Genomic DNA, 18,607 nt, shown 5'->3' on the forward strand with positions numbered 1-18,607 from the left:
GCAACAAACTTGGAAAATTTTTAGTCCTGTGTGTCTTAAGGTTAATCTTGAGAGAGATAGAAAGAGACTTTACCGGCAGAACATACTACAACCATTTGTTTTAGTCAGAAGAGAAAAATGAACCGCACAACATTGTGTATCTGGAAATAGCCAAATTTCCAGTCCAGAAGCTCAATACGCCGCCATAATGTTGACAAACTAGCGCCTATCTATATACCGACCTATTATAGGCAATTTGCGTAATTTTTTGAACTGTTGGAAAAAAAATAAAGGGTTGAATCCACTGGAAAATTCAGCAAGTTCGCTATCCTCATCTGGAAGCTGATCTGTAACCAGGAAAAATATTATTCCTTCAGTTACGTTCATCGGTTTATGCAATGGAAAAATGTGCCAAGTTTCTTCAACATTGTGCCTGATTTCTTCAAAAATGTATTAATTACTAATTAGTGGCAGAGCTACTGGGATGAACACGAAGAAAATGCGGATGAGGAGCAAACCGGATGAACATCCATGACGCCATGGACTCCTCTACGCTATAGCGATTAGCGATGACGAGGACACCGTGTGGGCGCTTCGCAACTTGCCGGAGATCCTACGGAGTTTGCCGCCGCGTGTTCTTGCGTCAACATCGCCGGAGAACGCAGCGGCCAGCACGGCAGCGCCAGACGCGCCCGGCGCAAGGGAAAAACAAAGTACAGCAATGAACGGACCGATCAACTTCGAGTCCCAGCGAACGGTGCAGATTGGGCCGAACATCAATAGGAGGGACAAAATGGTCCGCTGCTTCTCGCCTTCTCGTGGGCTCAATTGGGCTGTGACGGGATGAATTCATACCGTGGACTCGATTTGCACCGGGTTTTCAAAGATAGGGAAGACGTTACACCGAGTATTGTGATTGAGGGGGCGATTCAATCAGGATTAAGAGTCAAGGAAAACAAAATAGACTTATTCATTTTTAGAGAATATCTGGTTCTTGTTTTTTTCATAGGAAACCGTAGTGGTTTTGAAGCAGGAATTCGTTCACTTCATAAATCATTTCTTTTTATTGAATTTCGATTCTGTATGTACATATGTGCCAAGTCCACCTAAGCAGTGAATCATGAGACCTACGACTCTCAGATGATCATTTCTTCATCTAGAGCATGCAAAATTGCAAAAACAACACCTAGTGAGTGAAAAATAAACATTGTATATTTTATACATTACACACGACTGAGACGAGTATTTATATGTATATATGCAGAGTATGGTACGTACTGTTGGTAGTCGATGAGGACCTTGCCGGCGACGGGGTTGGCGATGGCGGCGAAGGCCTCCCTGGAGAGGTCGAGGGTGGCGGTGCAGCCGGGGCAGCGGTCGACGATCTTGACGGTGATGGCGCCGCCGCGGCACGGGTTGGGCACGGCGTTGGTTGCCCGACGCACCGCACCGTGAACATCGTCCCGCAGATCTTGCCGCCGGCCCACAGCCCGTCGCTCGCCGCCGCGATCATCCTCCCGTTGTCCTGGTTCCCGTAGCACGCCGACGCTGCCAAAAATTAAGCAAGATGTCGGCAAAACGAATGTTAGATCTCACGAAAATTAGAGGTGAATTTGGAGCTTCGGAAATGCGAAATGTGAAGATGTATTCGAGGTAAAGCTTAAGACTGAAGTGGTGTACGGTTGTAAGTGGTGTAGAAGGTCGCGGTGCCTTGGATGGCTTGCGACACTGACACGAGGCCGAGGAGCAGAGCGGCAGCGAGCAGGAATGCGATCTTTGCTATTGACTACTTGTGGTGTTTTGATTTGACAAAGGCAAGATTATTGCAGGTTGCAACTTCAGTTCTTGTCGGGACGAAAAATCTTTGACGGTAACAAATTTGTTCCAATACGGACAGTCGGACAGAAGAATTTATAGGAGAATAAGAGATACTAAACCTGTCTCTGGAGTAGTAAATAAAGGGAGTTAAGAGGTACCAAATTAAATCCGACCTTACGCTAATGTGGATATATACATCACTTTATCTTATCCTGGGAGACATATTAAAATGTGTGATTTGTTTAGAGAAAAAAACAAAAAAAGTGGAAAAATTGTCCTGGTGTGGATAGAGGATCAGCATGATAAAGAGACTAAACTTACTACGTTGATTTAGCAACATAATGACGAGTCTTATAATTTCTCATACGATCGAATATAAGACTGACATTTGTTAATGATAAAATGTACATAAAATTTTATATATCTGTTTCTACCGATTTGTAAGTTAATATATGTTGAAAAATAAACTACGATAAAAACATCAAAATCAACTTAAAATTAAGTTTTAAAATGTCTTATCTACGACTTATAAGAGAAGAGCAAACGATGAAGCCGTTAAACTCTCGGACAGTTCTACTTTTTTCCAACATGGACGGCTTTATCTCCTCAATGTTGCATTTGTTACAATTCTAAAGACTACTAAAATTGACTACACATTACGTAAGATTCGTTGAAATTGAGTAGTCCCATTTGGGAGCTTTTTTTAGTTTGAAAGACTGACAGGTGTTACATTTTAGTGAGCACAATAATAATAAAAAAATTTTCTCATCAATACTCGATCATAATCCTTGAATATTCCCAACTATTTTTATGTACTATATCCAAATACAATCTCCGGGTCATTAAATCGTTGTAAAATGCCTAAGCAGAAGGTACACCATAAATGCACACCTATCTCTCCCTTCCCCAATCGCACACAACTCCAAAAAAAAAACATATAATTGTTTACGCTGTAAATTATATTATATTTATATTGTAAAATTTAAAATATTTGCATATGCAATTTTTCTAATCCATACAATATAATAAAAGTGAGATAAAAAATAATTGATGACCTACTTAAAAAAGGAAATAGAAGAAATATAAAAAACCTTACATCTAAAAGAAACGAGATGTAGCAATCACACATGAAAAAAGTGTCTGGAATAAGGTAACAAAAAAGAGATTATCTAAAAAATTGCCGCTATTTTTTTATGGGGAAAAACTTTCAAATCTCTAAAGTACAATTGTAATATAGTTCCACTATAACTATACTATAACTATAATATAATTTTATATAAGTATTAAAATAATATATGCAACTTTATTTATATCTAATTTATATAGAGATTATAATATAGTTACAATGTCTACCATTGTAGTTACACTATAACTATAATTAATATAGCTACATTTAAAAGTTTTTTGCCAAATTATAAAAAAAACTTGCGACATTTTTTAGCAATTTCCAAAAAAGAATATGGCATACCATATTTTTAACAGAAATATAGAAGTTTGAATTATTCAATAATCATTTACATAATACTTTGGAGCACTTGAGATCTCAAAGCTAAGCCACCTTTCATCTCGCTTGATGCATTTTCTCTGAATAGAACTCCAGCTGGGCGGCTGCAGTCCAGTCATGAGTCCACGAAGGATGCCTTTCATTAGCTTGTCGCTCTCCTCGTCAGACAGCCTCGGCAGCCGGCCGGCGGCGAGCTCCACCGCGACGTCCGTGAGACGGCCGACGCTCTCCACACAGACCTCGTCGGCGAAGCAGCATCTCCACTCGAACACGCGCAGCTTGGGCGCGCGCACGCGGAAGCACGAGTACCGGGTGAAGAGGGCACGGAACCGCGGGAGCAGGTGGTAGGCGGCAGGGCTGGACGACGACATGGGCTCGGTCGGTCAGCGGCACGACACGCGGATCTCCCTCAGCTCGTCGGCGAGGACGGCGATCCCGGCCTTGGTGGTGGCGCTCATCACGGTGACGTCGGTGATGCGGAGGAGCTTGAGCCGCGGCATGGTGTCGGACGTGATGTCGATGCTGGCCGGGAGCGTGCAGTCGACGATGTGCAGCTCCTCCAGCGAAGGGAAGACGACGGTAGAGAGGAAATCGCTCGGGCGCAGCACCGTCAGGCCGTCCAACGCAAGCCACCGGAGGGAGGTGACGCCGGGGCCACGCACGCGTGGCGGCCTCACCGCGTACCAGTACAGGCCTAGCTCAAGCTCGGTGGTCGCCGGCGGCAGCTCGAGCGACCACTCGCCAGCGTCCTCGTCAGGGAGTCCCCTCTTGCACTGGACGTGCAGCTCTAGCCTCGACGCGTTGGCCAGCGCGACGAACTCGTTCGCGTACCGGCACTCGAACGGGACGTCCTTCCGGTAACCAATGTGGAGCGTCTCGATGGTGTCGTGCAGGCCACCGTCGTCGTGACAGCGTTGGCGAAGCATGCGCTCCATGCTCTGCACGCGCGGTTCGCTCGACTCGCCTAGAGATGCAAAGTTGCCAAGTACCGACATACGAAACCGAACGTTTGGAAGCCGGGTGTGGAGATGTTGCCACCTCCGTGAAACCGCGGCAGTGCGCACGGCGTCGTGATAGGGGCACATGGATAGGATGTGCAGGTGGATGTCATCGGGGAGCATGCTGATCAGATCCTCCTGTTTCTCAGTGACTTTCTTAGGCTCCGCTTGTGGCTTTGACACTTTTCCATTTCTTTTGTTCTGCCTCTTCTTTCCAGCCATGATGGGCGAGTCCTAATTTACCTCCTCACGCTGGAGTACGTGAAAGACCAACAACTGCACACCTTATTTATAGGGTGCACGTCTATTGTTTTCCGAATACATGTTGTACTTACTAGTACCTATTTTACCAAAACCGAACTGGATTCGGTACAGAGCTCTCAGGCTCTCACCCCGGCCCGTACACTAAACGGAAAAGAACTCCAGCGCGGACACGGACTACACCATGTCCAAGTTGCACGCTGCACAGGGCCTAATTAACCAGCCATGCAAGTCCACAGACCAGTAATTAAGGTCAAACGAGTGATGCTCGATTTTAAACATGAAGGAAAAATACCGGTTTTTGGGTGCCAGTACCGGTGTTTGAAGCAGCTATGCGCGTCACGACTCTCATGACGTGCCAGGGCGCCGCGACAGCGAAGAAAAAGGCTATTGGGCGATCGCGCGCGAGCGAGGGACGAGCGATCGGTCAGATTTGCTATTTCTATTTTCCACGTGAAACGTGTTGGCTGTTCCCTTGCCGTCTTCAGCCCTTCTCAACGAATGAACAAGTATATGTGACCTTGCTTTATGGTCGGCTCGATCATTATTCATGCCTTGTTCGCAGTGTCTGAGATGGAAAATGAATAGGTCTATTTTGTCTCCCTCATCTCTTGCTCTTAGTTAAATCGCATTCCTCAACCACAAAACCGCTTATAACACCTCCCACAATTTAAAAAACAGTGCAAATTGACACCTTAGGTGGTTTGGAAAGTAATTTTGCTAACGTGGTAGGTTGACTTAGTTTAAGTGTACTGACATGGTAGCCTAGTCATTAAAGAAGTGAAAAGAGAAGTGGATCCTACATATAAATGACAATGATAAAAGAAAAAGGTAGGACCCACTTATCAACTTCCTTCTCCTTCTTCCTCTCTTCTATTTCTCTCGTGTCGCCGCGACGACGAGCATGAATTGTGACCACGGGAGAGGATCTTGGCAATGCAGCGGTAGTTCCCCTCCCTAGCACCAACGAGGTTCCTAACGGGATAACACACCGGCGTCGTTTGCGGCGGCAAAGTTGCAAAGGAAGAGAAACGGCGAGCAACTACGCGTGGGGAGGCGATTGAGTAGCGCCATGGGTGGAGGATGGCGAGCTTGATGTCCTTGGTGCGGAATACAATCTCGCCGTGGACCCGACTGACATTAGGGTCGACAATGACGACTGAGGAGAGATCATGCATGTCACGTCAGTAAAACTGCTTTCAAAACCACCCAAGGAGTCCATTTGCACTGGTTTTAAAAAATTATGGAAGGTGTTATACCCGGTTTTGTGGTTGGGGATGCGACTTAATCAAGGGCAAAAGATGAGGGATGCAAATAGACTTATACCGATGGAAAACGAAAGAGCCCATTTTGTTACCTGTTTTGGGCTAGATTTGTTCCATTTTTAATGTCTTCGCAAGGGAAAAGTACACCGAAGGTCCCTCAACTTGTCATCGAGTTACAAAATCGTCCCCGACCGCAAAACCAGATATCGGCCGTCCCTTAACTAATCAGCTTCGGAGGTGTTGACCCCGATTTTGTCCTACGTGGTGGCTGAGTCAGCGTGGGACCCATGAGTTAGGATGCCACGTCATCTATCTCCTTCCTCCTCTCTCTCACTCTCCTCTTCTCTGGGCAAGCCGGCCGGCGGCTGGAGAGGAGGTCACCGGGTGAGGCGGGAGAGGAGGAGAGCAGCGCCGCGACGGCGGCTGGCTGCGGCCGTTCCATGGAGGCCACATCCCGCGTCAGCAACACCAACAACCACCCGGCGGCGACGACGAACCTTCTCGTTGGCGGCGACGACGCGGCCGTCCACGGGGAGACAGCCGTTGCTCGCCCCTGCTGCCGCCAGCTTCTCCTCCGCCTCCCGCGCCCAGCACGGCGACAGCCGCAGCGCACGCATCAGGCGGTCGCAGCGTTTCCATCTCAATGTTTCAGTTCCAGACAAACACTGCGATGGCGAGCACAGCGGCAGCAACAACAAGTGAGCAGTTCCCACCGGCGGCCATGGGGCCCGTCGCCGCTGCGCCGTTGCTGGAAGAACCGTCGTACTGGGCAGTGACAACCTCGAAACAGCTGACGATGCATACGACGAGCAGCACGAGCGCAATGACCGGCTTGGAAGAAGAGCGCTCCATCTTGTTCTGCTTTCGCTTGCATGTTCAAAGTTCAGAACTCAGAGCAGAGACGATACACTTGAGCATTTTGCTCAAAATGGCAGGATTTATATAGAATTGCTTGATGGAATTATCTGTGAATGTTGACATGGTAAACATAGTACATATGCACAATACAAGTTTGTCCTTTTCTCTCGATCGTGTTCTGCTCGCCAGGTTGAGTTGGGGTTGATTGTTGTTGCATACTCGTCTGAAAAGTTCAACAAGCAGATGAGGTGCTGGCTTTGATTTTATTGCTGGTGTTCCTTCCTTTCTGCCTGTACCCCAACCACCCCGCTCTCCTCGAGGCGCAGCAGCCGTTCGCCTAAAAGGAAACCAGTACTAACCTCAGGATGGTGATGGCCGCGACAGCCTGATGCGTGCGCTGCGGCTGTCGCCATCCCGGCGCGGGAGGCGGAGGAGAAGCTGGCGACTGCCGGGGGCGAGCAACGGCTGTCTCCCCGTGGACAGCCGCGTCGTCGACGTACGCCGACGAGAAGGAGAGCATCCCCTCATTCGCCGTCGCTGCGGGGTGGTTGTTGGTGTTGCTGGCGCGGGATGTGGCCTCCATGGAACGGCCGCCTCCCCACTGCGGCCGCCGCCGGCAGCCGTCGTAGCGCCGCTCTCCTCCTCTCCCGCCTCGCCCCGGCGGCCTCCTCCCCAGCCGCCGAACAGTTTGCCTAGCGCCGCTCTCCTCCTCTCCCGCCTCGCCCCGGCGGCCTCCTCCCCAGCCGCCGAACAGTTTGCCTAGAGAAGAGAAGAGAAGAAGAGAAGAGAGAGAGTGTGTGTGAGGAGGAAGGGAAAGAGATGGCATGGCATCCTGACATGTGGGGTCCACGTGGGTCCCACGCTGATTCAGCCGCCACGTAGGATAAAACCGGAGTCAAAACCACCGAAGGACCTGTTGTGACCGGTTTTGATTAATTAAGAGACGGCCGATATGTGGTTTTGCGGTTCGGGGACGATTTTTTAACTCGATGACAAGTTGAGGGACCTTGGGTGTACTTTTTCCTCTTCGCAATGGGGCTAGGCTTTTTCGTTTTTGGAGTGGCCCAGGAAGGTCCAAAACCAAGTGATGGCTAACCTGTTAGGAATAAGTCCACTTTGACTCCCTTAAACGTGGCCCGAATCTAATCCATGACCCTAAACCGCAAAATCGGATATCTCGACTCCCCGAACTATTGAAACCGGTGCAATTTGACTCCCTTGGTGGTTTTGGAGAGTGGTTTCGCTGACATGGCGCTGACGTGGCAATGTTGACCTAGTATGTGTTGACGTGGCGCTTAGGTGACATTTGAATTAAAAACGTATACGTGGGACCCGTTTGTCATTCACACATTAAAAATTGTGGGGCCCACTGACATGTGGGCCCCACATGTCATCCCCTCCCTCTCTTCTTCCTCCCTTCTTCCTCCCTTCCCTCTTTCTTTCTCTTTCTCTTCTCTCCCCTTCGGCCGGCCGCGGGGGGCACAGGACAGGCTGCAGCGGCGGCGGGCGGGGACCAGAGCGGCGGCGGCGGTGGGCTGGATCAACTACTGTGTACCGCGTCGAGCTTACCTTCCACGACGACCACGTCGTGACCTGCCTCGCCACGACGGCGCGCGGTGGTCACCGCCCAACGCCCCAGCGCTGTCCGTGGCGCGCACCACGCAGGCCAACGGCGTGTGGTTGTAGAGCTCAGGGGCGTGTTCCGCATCGTGGCCAGCGCGGTGCCCATCACGAGAGAGGAGTCGCGCCGTCGCGCGTCCACAACTACGGCGTCACCGACGACGACTGCCTCGTCCACCTCGACCTCGGCTTCAAGTTCGAGGCGCTCACCGACGACGTCCATGGCGTGCCCGGCCAGACTTCCCTTCATCTAACTACTCTACTGATTTCATTTGATGATGATGATTACCCATTTACCCTGATGAGTTATTGACTGACATGGACGAAAATTTTATAGGACAACTTGTCTCGAATGCATGCCTCCACTAATTGCCAATTAGCAGGGCAGATAATCTCCCCAACAACCAACACAATCATGATGCACTGATACACGGTCTGAAGCTGCATGGACTGGACCACCGGCGACTCCTTCTTCGGAGCGGCGTAGCGCCTCCGCCTTCGTGCGATTCCGGCAACCGCGGAGTCCTTCGCCTATACTCGCCGCATTTCATGCCCTAGGAGGCTGCCGTCTCGGTCCCCCATGGCCGGAACCCTCCACGACCCCAACTCTGGGTCAGGAGGCGAAAAGCGGCGCCCACTCCAACTACTCCTCCCGTGGTCGCGCCGTTCGCCCAGTACGTAGCCGACTCCTCCTCCACATTGCAATCCGCCGCCACCGGTCTGGCCCCCACCCACCGCCGCTGCAGCCTATGCCCCCCGCGGGCCGCGGCCGGCCGAAGGGGAGAGAAGAGAGAGAAAGAAAGTGGGAAGGGATGAAGAGGGGAGGAAGAAGAGAGGGAGGGGATGACATATGGGGCCCACATGTCAGTGGCCCCCATAATTTTTAATATGTGTGAATGACAAACGGGTCCCACGTATATGTTTTTAATTCAAATGCCACCTAAGCGCCACGTCAACCCACATACTAGGTCAACATTGCCACGTCAACACCATGTCAGCGAAACCACCCTCCAAAACCACCAAGGGAGTCAAATTGCACCGGTTTCAATAGTTCGGGGGTCGAGATATCCGGTTTTGCGGTTTAGGGTCACGGATTAGATTCGGGCCACTTTGAAGGGAGTCAAAGTGGACTTATTCCAACCTGTTAGTAGTAACCAGGACACATGAGGTTTACGTGGGTTTTTTTCTTTTACTTTTTCTAATTCTTTTAAACCCATTTGCAAAAGTTGATATACATAAATTACTTATGCAAAGTTTCTATATACAAAGTTTATATGTACGATGCATACATATATAATTTTTATGGACTATAATTGAGTAGTCTAAATGCACATAAATAGATGGAATAAGTTCACATTGGGTCCCTCTATTTGTCGTCCAATTCGATTTTCGTCCCTTGACTGCAAAACCAGGTACAAACCGTCCCCCAACTTACAAAACCGGGTAAATGTGATCTATGGCAGTATGGAGGGCGGTATCGGCCTACGTGGCACATTGACCATCCTACGTGGCGCGCTGACCACGTTTCTCCTCTCTTTTTTACAGCGTCGCGCACGCACCAGTGGTCCTCGCGGCGGAGCGGGAGCAGCGTTGGATGGCGGGAGCGGCCGCCGCGGCGCTCGCGGCGGAGGACGGCGGAGCGCGGCCCATTCGAGCACGAAGATGGCGGCGCCGAGGCCGCCGACGAGCTTGAGGATGACCTCGCCGTCGTCCTCCCAGACGTATGACCGCAGCTCGGCGAGGAAGTCGCCGACCTGCGTGAAGGCGAGCAGCGCGGCGGCGCCTTGGAAGATGGCGGTGACTACGGCGGGAGCGGGAGCAGCGGAGTATACTCACCCAACACCAGGTTCAAGTCGCTCATGTAAGTTTCTCCGCCATGAATCACCTGGTCCATGGCATGCTGTTTGATTGATTTTTGTGACTGTTCTGATGTTTTGTTCGTCTTCGTCTGTTTCCAGTTCCACCTCCTGAAGCAGAGGCAGCTGTTGAAGCAACAACGGGAGCAGCAGCTCGCCGCGGCAACAGCGGCGACGTGGGGCACGCACCGCGCCGGCGTCGGCCCGCCGCTTGGTCTGAACTCGTCCGGCTGGCCACCGCTGCAGAAGTCCCACCAGCAGGCGTCGTCCGCGGCCGGCATGCGCCCGTGTTCCTCAGCCCTCCAGGAGGCAAACCGGATTGCACGGGCACCGGCGTGTTCATCCCCCGCCAGGGCGGCGCCCCCACTGAGCCCAAGAAAAAGCTAAGTGCGCACCTCCTCTGAAGCAACGCAATGCTCACCACCCAGAAGCGGGTGCAGCCGCTGCCGACGCATGCCGCTGCACGCCGTCCTCCTCCCGGACGTAGGACTGCAGCTCGGCGAGGAAGTCGCCGGTCCGTGTTAAGGCGAGCAGAGCGGCGGCGCCCTGGAAGATGGCGATGAGGACGGCGGGAGCGGGAGCAGCGGAGGACGACGAGGACAGAGGGAGCGGCCGCCGCGGCGCTTGCGGTGGAGGACGGCGAGGACATAGAAGCCGGAACCCTCGTGCGGACGGCGGCGGTGAGGTCGGTCCCCTCCTTGAGGGGGACGCGGCGCGCACGGCATGGGCGTGCGAGCGAGGCCAAGATCTGCTGCCGCACGAGGCCCACCCGGTCGGCGACGACGACCCGCAGTTTGCGGACGCCGAGGAAGGGCTGGACGGTGACGGTGCCGAGGTCGACGGTTTGGTCGCCGTCGACGAAGACGACGGGCAGCACGGCCGTGGGCGGCGGCGGCCGCGTGCTGGTGGTTGAGCTGAGCGGAGTCAGAAGACGCAACGAGGAAGAAGAGGGAGAAAGGGAATGATATGTGGGGCCCACGTGGGCCCCACCATATTTATTTTTTGTCGCTGACATGTAGGCCCATGTGGGCCCCGCTATTTTAAAATTATTCTTTCGTGTGTAGCTGACAGGTGGGCCCATAGTTTTTATTGTTTTTTAAGATATAATTGCCACGTAAGCGGCACGTGAATACCACGTAGGACAGAGACCTAGTCAAACAAGCCACGTGGGCGCCACGTTAACCAAAACCACCTTTAAAACCGCTGAGGGACCACGTTTGCCCGGTTTTCGTAAGTTGGGGGACGGGTCGTACCCGGTTTTGCGGTTAAGGGACGAAAATCGGATTGGATGACAAATAGAGGGACCCAAAGTGAACTTATTTCTAAATAGATTGCATTATGCTCGTGGGCCAAAAACAAAGGTACTCCGTACCAGTTAGCGAGTGGGCCAAAAGGCAAGCCGGCACATGGGCCAAAAGACAAGTCAATACGTGCTGCTCATGGCTCATGAGATAGAAACCGAACCGATGCCAATCGGGAAAAACAGAGGCAGATCATGCGGCATCGTTCTGGAAAAGGAAAACACACGTAGCATCCAAGCCGGCCTGAAAGCGATCGCACGCGGCGATGAGGTGGCGCGATCGATCGTGTACTAGACGCCTGCAGGTGAGGTGGCTGCGTTGCACGGTTGCGAGTGCCAGCCCTTCCTGCCGGTGCTGTTCACATGCAGTGTTAAGTGCTACTCCCTCCAGGGTTGATAATACTTATCGTTTTGGACAAGGGCACGATCATAAAAAAACAATTTTGATCATTATTTTCTATTATAATATGTATAAAAATGTTAACAAATATATTATCTTAATAAAGTATTTTTTAAGACTAATTTATATATGTAGTCACCAAATTTAAAAGACAAATATTTTAAAAATGGTTCATAATCAAAGATTCTAAAGTTTGATCTCACCATTATCTAAAACAACAAGTATTATCAGCTCGGAAGGAGTAACTCCTAGCTAATGCAATGCGAACTATTCACATGCAGTGGGAAGGTAATTATAACTTACTGTGCGTCTGTGCTCATTAGTAAAACGGTAAAAACGAGTATTACTCACCCCGTCTCATTTTAATCGCAGTCATGAGTTTCTGTATTCAATTTTTATTTATTATCCGTATTATTTAAAATTATTTTATGATTAATATTTTTATTGTTATTAGATGATAAAACATGAATATTACTTTATGTGCGACTTATGTTTTTTATTTTTTTTAAAAAAAAGTTTAAATAAGACGGTCGAATAAAGTTAGACATGGAAACTGATTGATGCGTTTAAAATAGGATGGAGGAAGTATATGCCAAGCAAGCAAGACACTAATCATCCAGGTAGCAGAGAACTAACATTGCAAGTTTCCAACGTCTTACAGATGATAGTTTAAAGCAACACAAATTATTTTCGCTCAATCACTTGTCTTTTCTGAGTTTCCATTGGTAGTATCAAGCAGTCCTCTTCCCAGGGAGCAGACCTGATTGAAAATGAGAGATAAATTAGGAAAACAGAAAAGGGATTGCAAGTGTGGATAAACTATTCCTGGTATTAACCGAAGAGAGTAAAGTTAGGAATACCATAATAATTGCATTTCCAAAGAATTATAGATAGAATAACATCGAACACGATTTACCACAATAATAACCCTATTTATTAAAGTGCATGCACATATTTCATAAGTATACTCGATCAAAAGAAAGGTTGAGGCGCACATTACATATGTAAACTAGATTAAAAGGAAGGTTTAGGTACACATTTTATTTGTTGGGTCCTATTTTATAAAACATATTTTTTTATAACTTTGATAGGAATGTAATTATTATGAAATAGAGGGAGTAATACCTAGTAAAGAGGTAGGCACCTCTGCCCTCTTCAGCTTCTCCACAGAGAATTTGGTAGAAGTACTTGGGATGGTGATGGTACCATCGTACCCCTTGAAGTGGTCTGCGGTCAACTCCAGCTCACAACGGTACCCAGTAACCTTTCAATAGAGAAAAACCGATAAACAAAACAGGAGTATAATACAAACAGCATTAGTGTACTGTATGCTGGAGAATGGAGATGAATAGGAGTTTTACCTTGGTGGCAACCCACCTACTTCCTGGGGCGAAATTGGTGGGAGTGTATCCCTTGGACTGGAGCATCATTACCATGGTTCTAGAACTTGTAGTCAATGCCTTCCCGTGTCCTGGCAGCAGAGCCACCGAGCCCAAGGCAGAGCACACCTTGCAATATAGTACACAGCATTCAACATACAGATATAAAAGTAGAAAACGATTGTGTAAACAATTGTACTATGTATTATGGGGTGGGAACTAAAACACAAAACGGAGAAGTAGATTAGCACATAATTAACTAAGTACTATTAGCTATTTTTTAACAATTAATATGGTTTTAAAAAATCAACTTTCTATATATTTTTTCTTTGCAAAAATTCACACCGTTTAAAAGTTTGAGAAGCATACGCGTAGAAAATGAGTAAGTTGATGTTGAGAAATGGAAGAAAACATCACAATAACTCTCATATTTGGTTCATGGCCTATTTGGTTCACTACCCTACCAACACACTAAATGGAAGAATTAGCAGTACTAAAATATAGATAAGTTTTTGACACTTCCAATTATTTGGTAACTTAAGTTTATATTGGTCATGATTGGTTCGCTATCAACATAGAGTCAAATTGTGAAACTATAGTGAAGAATATTCTAAATTGCTAGCAAATTTAGTATGTGTATTACTATATAGTTGCATGGCTTCAAACCAAATGGATTGCATATACTATTTAGGCTACCAGAATATTTGTAGGACACATTTAGTAGGGCGTTTGATATCAAATCCAAAACATCCCTAAATAACACACAAGAACAGGGCTTTTTTGGTTAAGAAGCAAATTTTTGCTAACAAAAATATTAGTAGTTGCATAACCTTGGTAGGTTTTAGTACTAACAAATTTGGTTGTATATAACTTGAACTAATGTGGGCAAAAAATGGTTGCAAACCAAATAATCGTTTGACACTGTTAAAATTGCCAAAATTTTAATTGGGCAAAATTAGCTTAAAACCAAACAAGCCCACTATTTAGACTACCAAAACCACACAAGTGCTATTTAGAGTACCAAAAAATTGAATGGGTAAAATTTGGCACTAAACCAAAGCAGTCCTAAATGTTGATAGTACTGTGAAGGAACCTCTAGGATGTATCCAAATAGAACATATTCAACCAATTGTCTAACCTCAGTCCAAACTAGTACCACCTCTATCATTCAAAGCCAAACAATTGCCATATTTACTATTTAAAGTTGCCGTTTTTAAAGATGATTTTAAGTTGCCAAATCGTGACTAGCAGTGCATGCTATGTTCTCAAGAGAATAAACTCCAATCTGGTGGTGGTTAAATCAAAATCTGAACCTCACCTTACGGACTACTACGTGTCCTGAATCCGGGCAGGTGGGGTAGCAAGTATACCTCCACGATTCCGGGCAGGTGAAAAGGACGCGATGACAAACAAAAAAAAAGGGTTACGGACGAAAAAATAAGTGGGGTGAAAAGATGTGACTATTGGAAAAATACGAATCTTTTAAGATTTATTTATGGCTAAAGAATTACTTGCACTCATCATAAGCATGGAGTAATTTGTACTGTAGCGTCAAGCTGGAGAGTGCTCAGTTTGAAAAAAAAAAGTTCTTGTGTATATGTGAGTCTTATTTGCATTTTCAAGTTTTTAAATAGGATAAGATGTTTATATCAAGTTGGTCATGGAATCAACGTGGTATTCCTGATTTCTTGTACATTCATGACTTACTCTTGCATCTATTTAACTACTCAGAGTTAGCACGTGCATCATGAGCCTTGTGCGCCGGCCCAGTCGGCCTGGCTAATTGTGTAACGCATGCATCATGGGCCTTGTGCGCCGGGCCCAGTCAGCCTGACACACGGATTTGTTACCACATCGTACGCCCGATGACACGGTATCTTACGCCCGATTACGCGCGCTTGATTACGCGAACGATGACGGACAAAAGAAAATCACGGAAGCTTTATGTATTTTTTAATTAGGTATATATAGGTACTAGAAAATATGCCTGTGTGTTGCCACGGGTGAATGTTATTTTAATCTTATTATTGTTATACGGTTTAGCTAGTATGAATTTTACTTTGGAATTCGCTTAGATATTTTTTAAGAAAATCATGAACTGCAATTAAGAGTATGACTTTCATCTTAAGTTAGCATGCGAGTTTTTAAAAGGGATTTCTTATACGACACCTTTAATATTTCTAAGCAAACGAATTTAAAATCTGACTCAAACACGGATCTGTATTTTCAAAAGCGAACGGACTAAAAAACTGACTCCAATACGGGTGACGTACCAAAATACCAACAAAAATATATTAAATTTTTCATCATTTCTGCCCAATTGTGATATGTAGTTTAGGATTTTAATTTATTTCAATGAATGTTATTTACAACCCGTTGCAACGCACGGGCATTTTCTTAATAAGAGGAGGTGATAAAATGTATAAAAACATAGTAGGAAATTTAATATGAATTTTCAAACATATGGATGTACTTTTAAAAATATATAATCAGTTTAGGAGAGAAAAAAATTGGAGAGGATAAGCATCATTAGTGACAAAGTGTAGAAAAACACGGTAGGAAATTACATATGTTTCTGGTTTAGTATTAATTTCAAACATATGGACATACTTTTCAAAAAAATAATAATAAGAGGAGGTGATAAAGTGTAAAAAAAACACAATAGTAAATTACATATATTGCTGGTTTAATATGAATTTCAAAATATGGGTGTACTTATGAAAAAAAATATAATCTGCTTTGGAGAGAAAAAGAAAAAATTATATGGACATACTTTTCAAAAATAATAATAATAAGAGGAGGTGATAAAGTGTAGAAAAACACAATAGTAAATTACATATATTGCTGGTTTAATATGAATTTCAAAATATGGATAAGAGGAGGTGATAAAGTGTAGAAAAACACAATAGTAAATTACATATATTGCTGGTTTAATATGAATTTCAAAATATGGATAAGAGGAGGTGATAAAGTGTAGAAAAACACAATGGTAAATTACATATATTGCTGGTTTAATATGAATTTCAAAATATGGGTGTACTTTTAAAAAAATATAATCTGCTTTGGAGAGAAAAAGAAAAAATTGGAGAGGATAAGCAGCATAAATCTGAGGAGTGATGAAAAAATTGGAGAGGATAAGCAGCATAAATCTGAGGGGTGATGGGAGTCAAACTCCAAACCTTTGGGCCACAAGTATCATCACCTAACCAACTAAGAACGTGGATGGTTGTGCCATAATGTGTTGCTATACAGTATGAATATTTTTCGGTTAGTGAGCCCACATCAATCGGAGCCCTACACACATGGACGAAAATTAATGGAATCGATCGCTCGTGCGGATAAAACGGATGACGGATGAAATTTTTTACGGAAGCCTTGCGTATTTTTTAATTAGGTATAGATAGATATAGATATAGATATAGATTTTGCATCCCTATATTTTTTTTATTTGATTGGGCCGTGCCGGGCTAGCCCACCGTGCTGAGGGTGCAACCTAGGCACAGCCCGGCTGTCGGGTCGGGCCGGCACGGGCACGACCCCAGTCGGGCCGTGCCGTGCTTGGGCCGGGCCAAAATTGCGTGCTTTGGGCCGGGCCGTGGGCCTCGGGCCATATGGCCATCTATAATAGGAACCATCTATGTTTCAAATAAAATTTTCTCTTAAACTACTCATCCGATATATGATACGATTATACCGTTGTGTTCGTAACAATTAAATATTGTTTACAAGATCTCATGTGAGTATATTTTAATGAAAAAATACAATCACTTTTATAATATATCCAAATTACTTTTAGATTTCACTAAATTACTTCTTATACATATAAAAGTAAATTCAATAAAGTCTAAAAGTAAGTTACATATATTATAAAAGTAACTTAAAACAAAAGGAAAGTAACTTTGCCACGACATTAGAAGTAAATCCGTTGCAGGGATAAAAATATGACTCTCTGTATAAATTAAATTTAATCAACACAGATTAGCACTAGTAAGTTTAACAATTTTTAAAAGTAACTTTTGCATGGTTTAGAAGTAACTTTTCTATAAATCCGTTTTAAGCATTGATTATTTTTTTCCCTTTCACTTTTGTTTTTCACTAGAAAAAATGCCCGTGCGTTGCAACGGGTAAACTGAAATTATAACAATTATAAGATATTAGCTGATTAGGGTCCAATTTTTCGTGTTATGAACACTTTAAGAAAATATATTCCTAAAGAAAGAAAGTTCATTTGCGCGCATAGCCTGTGAAGCGCCCGCGGCCCAGCTGTGCTACGGCCCGAGGATGGAAGTAATAAAAACTTTCATAATTTTTCAGTAATTTTAAGCAACTAAAATGGTACTAATGCTATTTTTGAAAATAGAAAATACTTAAAATATTTGCGGTTTAGGGATGTGATTTAAACTCGATGTAAAGATAAGGGACCTAAAGTGAACTTATTCTTTCCTGTGCGGATCGCGCGCATGCAGCCCGTGACGGCCCAACTTGGGATCAATCTGAGCCGTCCATTTGATGGACGGCTTGGATTGGTTCCAAATTTATAAAACCCTAACCCTAACCCCTCCCCTCTCCCCCTACCACGGGCCGCCGCGCCTCCCACCCTCCCCTCGCCTCTCCTCTCCCCACCGCGTGGCACAGTGGCGTCGCTTCCTCTCCCCCACCGGCGCTCTCCCTCACCCCCACCGGCGCTCCCTTTCCTCCTCGTCGGGGTGCCGCCGCCGCCCTCCTCTCAAGATCCGGTGGGTCGACGGCTCCCGACAGCGCGGCAAGTCGGCGGCTCCATGGCGGCGCGGTTGATCTCCGGCGTAGCGGCGACGCCGCAGCGCGGCAGCTCCCCAGCGTAACGACGTGTCAACGGCTCCCCGGTGGCAGCGGCGGCTCAGGATCTAGCTCCCGAGCTCGGCACCTCCACGGCAGCGAGGCGGCGAGGTGGTGGTTCGGCGAGGAGCAGCGGCGCCTCCGGCTCGACCTTCCCTCTCCTCTCCTCATCTTCTTGTGTTGATATTTTGTCTCGTTGATATTTTGTGATGATTCCGATTGGGATTTTGTTTTTGTGTTGGATTGCGATGTGATGATTTGGGATTTGGAGAAGCAAAGCGAGGGTTGGGGGGTGCTCGGCTGCTCCCCTTTTCTTTTCCACCTCCGATCCGATTTTTTTTCGGTCTCCGATCCGATTTTTTTCACTTTTTTGCGCTGTTTCTAATTTGGGGGCGACGTACGGAAAATCTTTGACAAAATCATCTTAAACTTTTATAATAGGTAAAGATGTAGTATGAGAAAAGAAGATAAAACCTTTGATGGATTGTAAATAATATTGATGGAGTAACTAATGAAAAGTAATCATGTATAAGATGTAAAGTTACTTCCTGATA

General features: G+C 46.3%; 2 protein-coding genes and 1 pseudogene across 2 annotated transcripts; all 3 read right to left on the reverse strand.

The window, feature by feature from the left end:
- Nucleotides 1-1,131: 1,131 nt before the first annotated feature.
- LOC127777059 (putative EG45-like domain containing protein 1) lies at nt 1,132-2,387 on the reverse strand. Its single transcript, XM_052303567.1, is given in 5 exon segments — nt 1,132-1,135; nt 1,258-1,414; nt 1,417-1,527; nt 1,660-1,765; nt 2,343-2,387. Coding segments are annotated over 5 exon segments (423 nt in total).
- A 913-nt stretch (nt 2,388-3,300) lies between these two features.
- Nucleotides 3,301-4,521, reverse strand: LOC127777060 (uncharacterized; annotated as a pseudogene).
- An 8,069-nt stretch (nt 4,522-12,590) lies between these two features.
- On the reverse strand, nt 12,591-15,093 carry LOC127777061 (uncharacterized). The gene is made up of 5 exons (XM_052303568.1): nt 15,089-15,093; nt 14,557-14,608; nt 13,221-13,373; nt 12,985-13,123; nt 12,591-12,619 (listed from the first exon to the last, which is right to left on the reverse strand). Exons 1-5 carry the CDS (start codon nt 15,091-15,093, stop codon nt 12,591-12,593), a joined length of 378 nt encoding a protein of 125 aa, XP_052159528.1.
- Between the last annotated feature and the right edge of the window lie 3,514 nt (nt 15,094-18,607).

The sequence above is a fragment of the Oryza glaberrima genome, chromosome 6 (genome assembly GCF_000147395.1).
Source record: "Oryza glaberrima chromosome 6, OglaRS2, whole genome shotgun sequence".
NCBI classification, from domain to species: Eukaryota; Viridiplantae; Streptophyta; class Magnoliopsida; order Poales; family Poaceae; genus Oryza; species Oryza glaberrima.

Coding starts and splice junctions, on each gene's coding strand:
- LOC127777061 (XM_052303568.1), bottom strand. Junction 13,374..14,556: donor GACACGTAGTAGTCCGTAAG/GTGAGGTTCAGA, acceptor TGTGTACTATAT/TGCAAGGTGTGCTCTGCCTT. Junction 12,620..12,984: donor GGTGCCTACCTCTTTACTAG/GTATTACTCCCT, acceptor ATTTTCAATCAG/GTCTGCTCCCTGGGAAGAGG.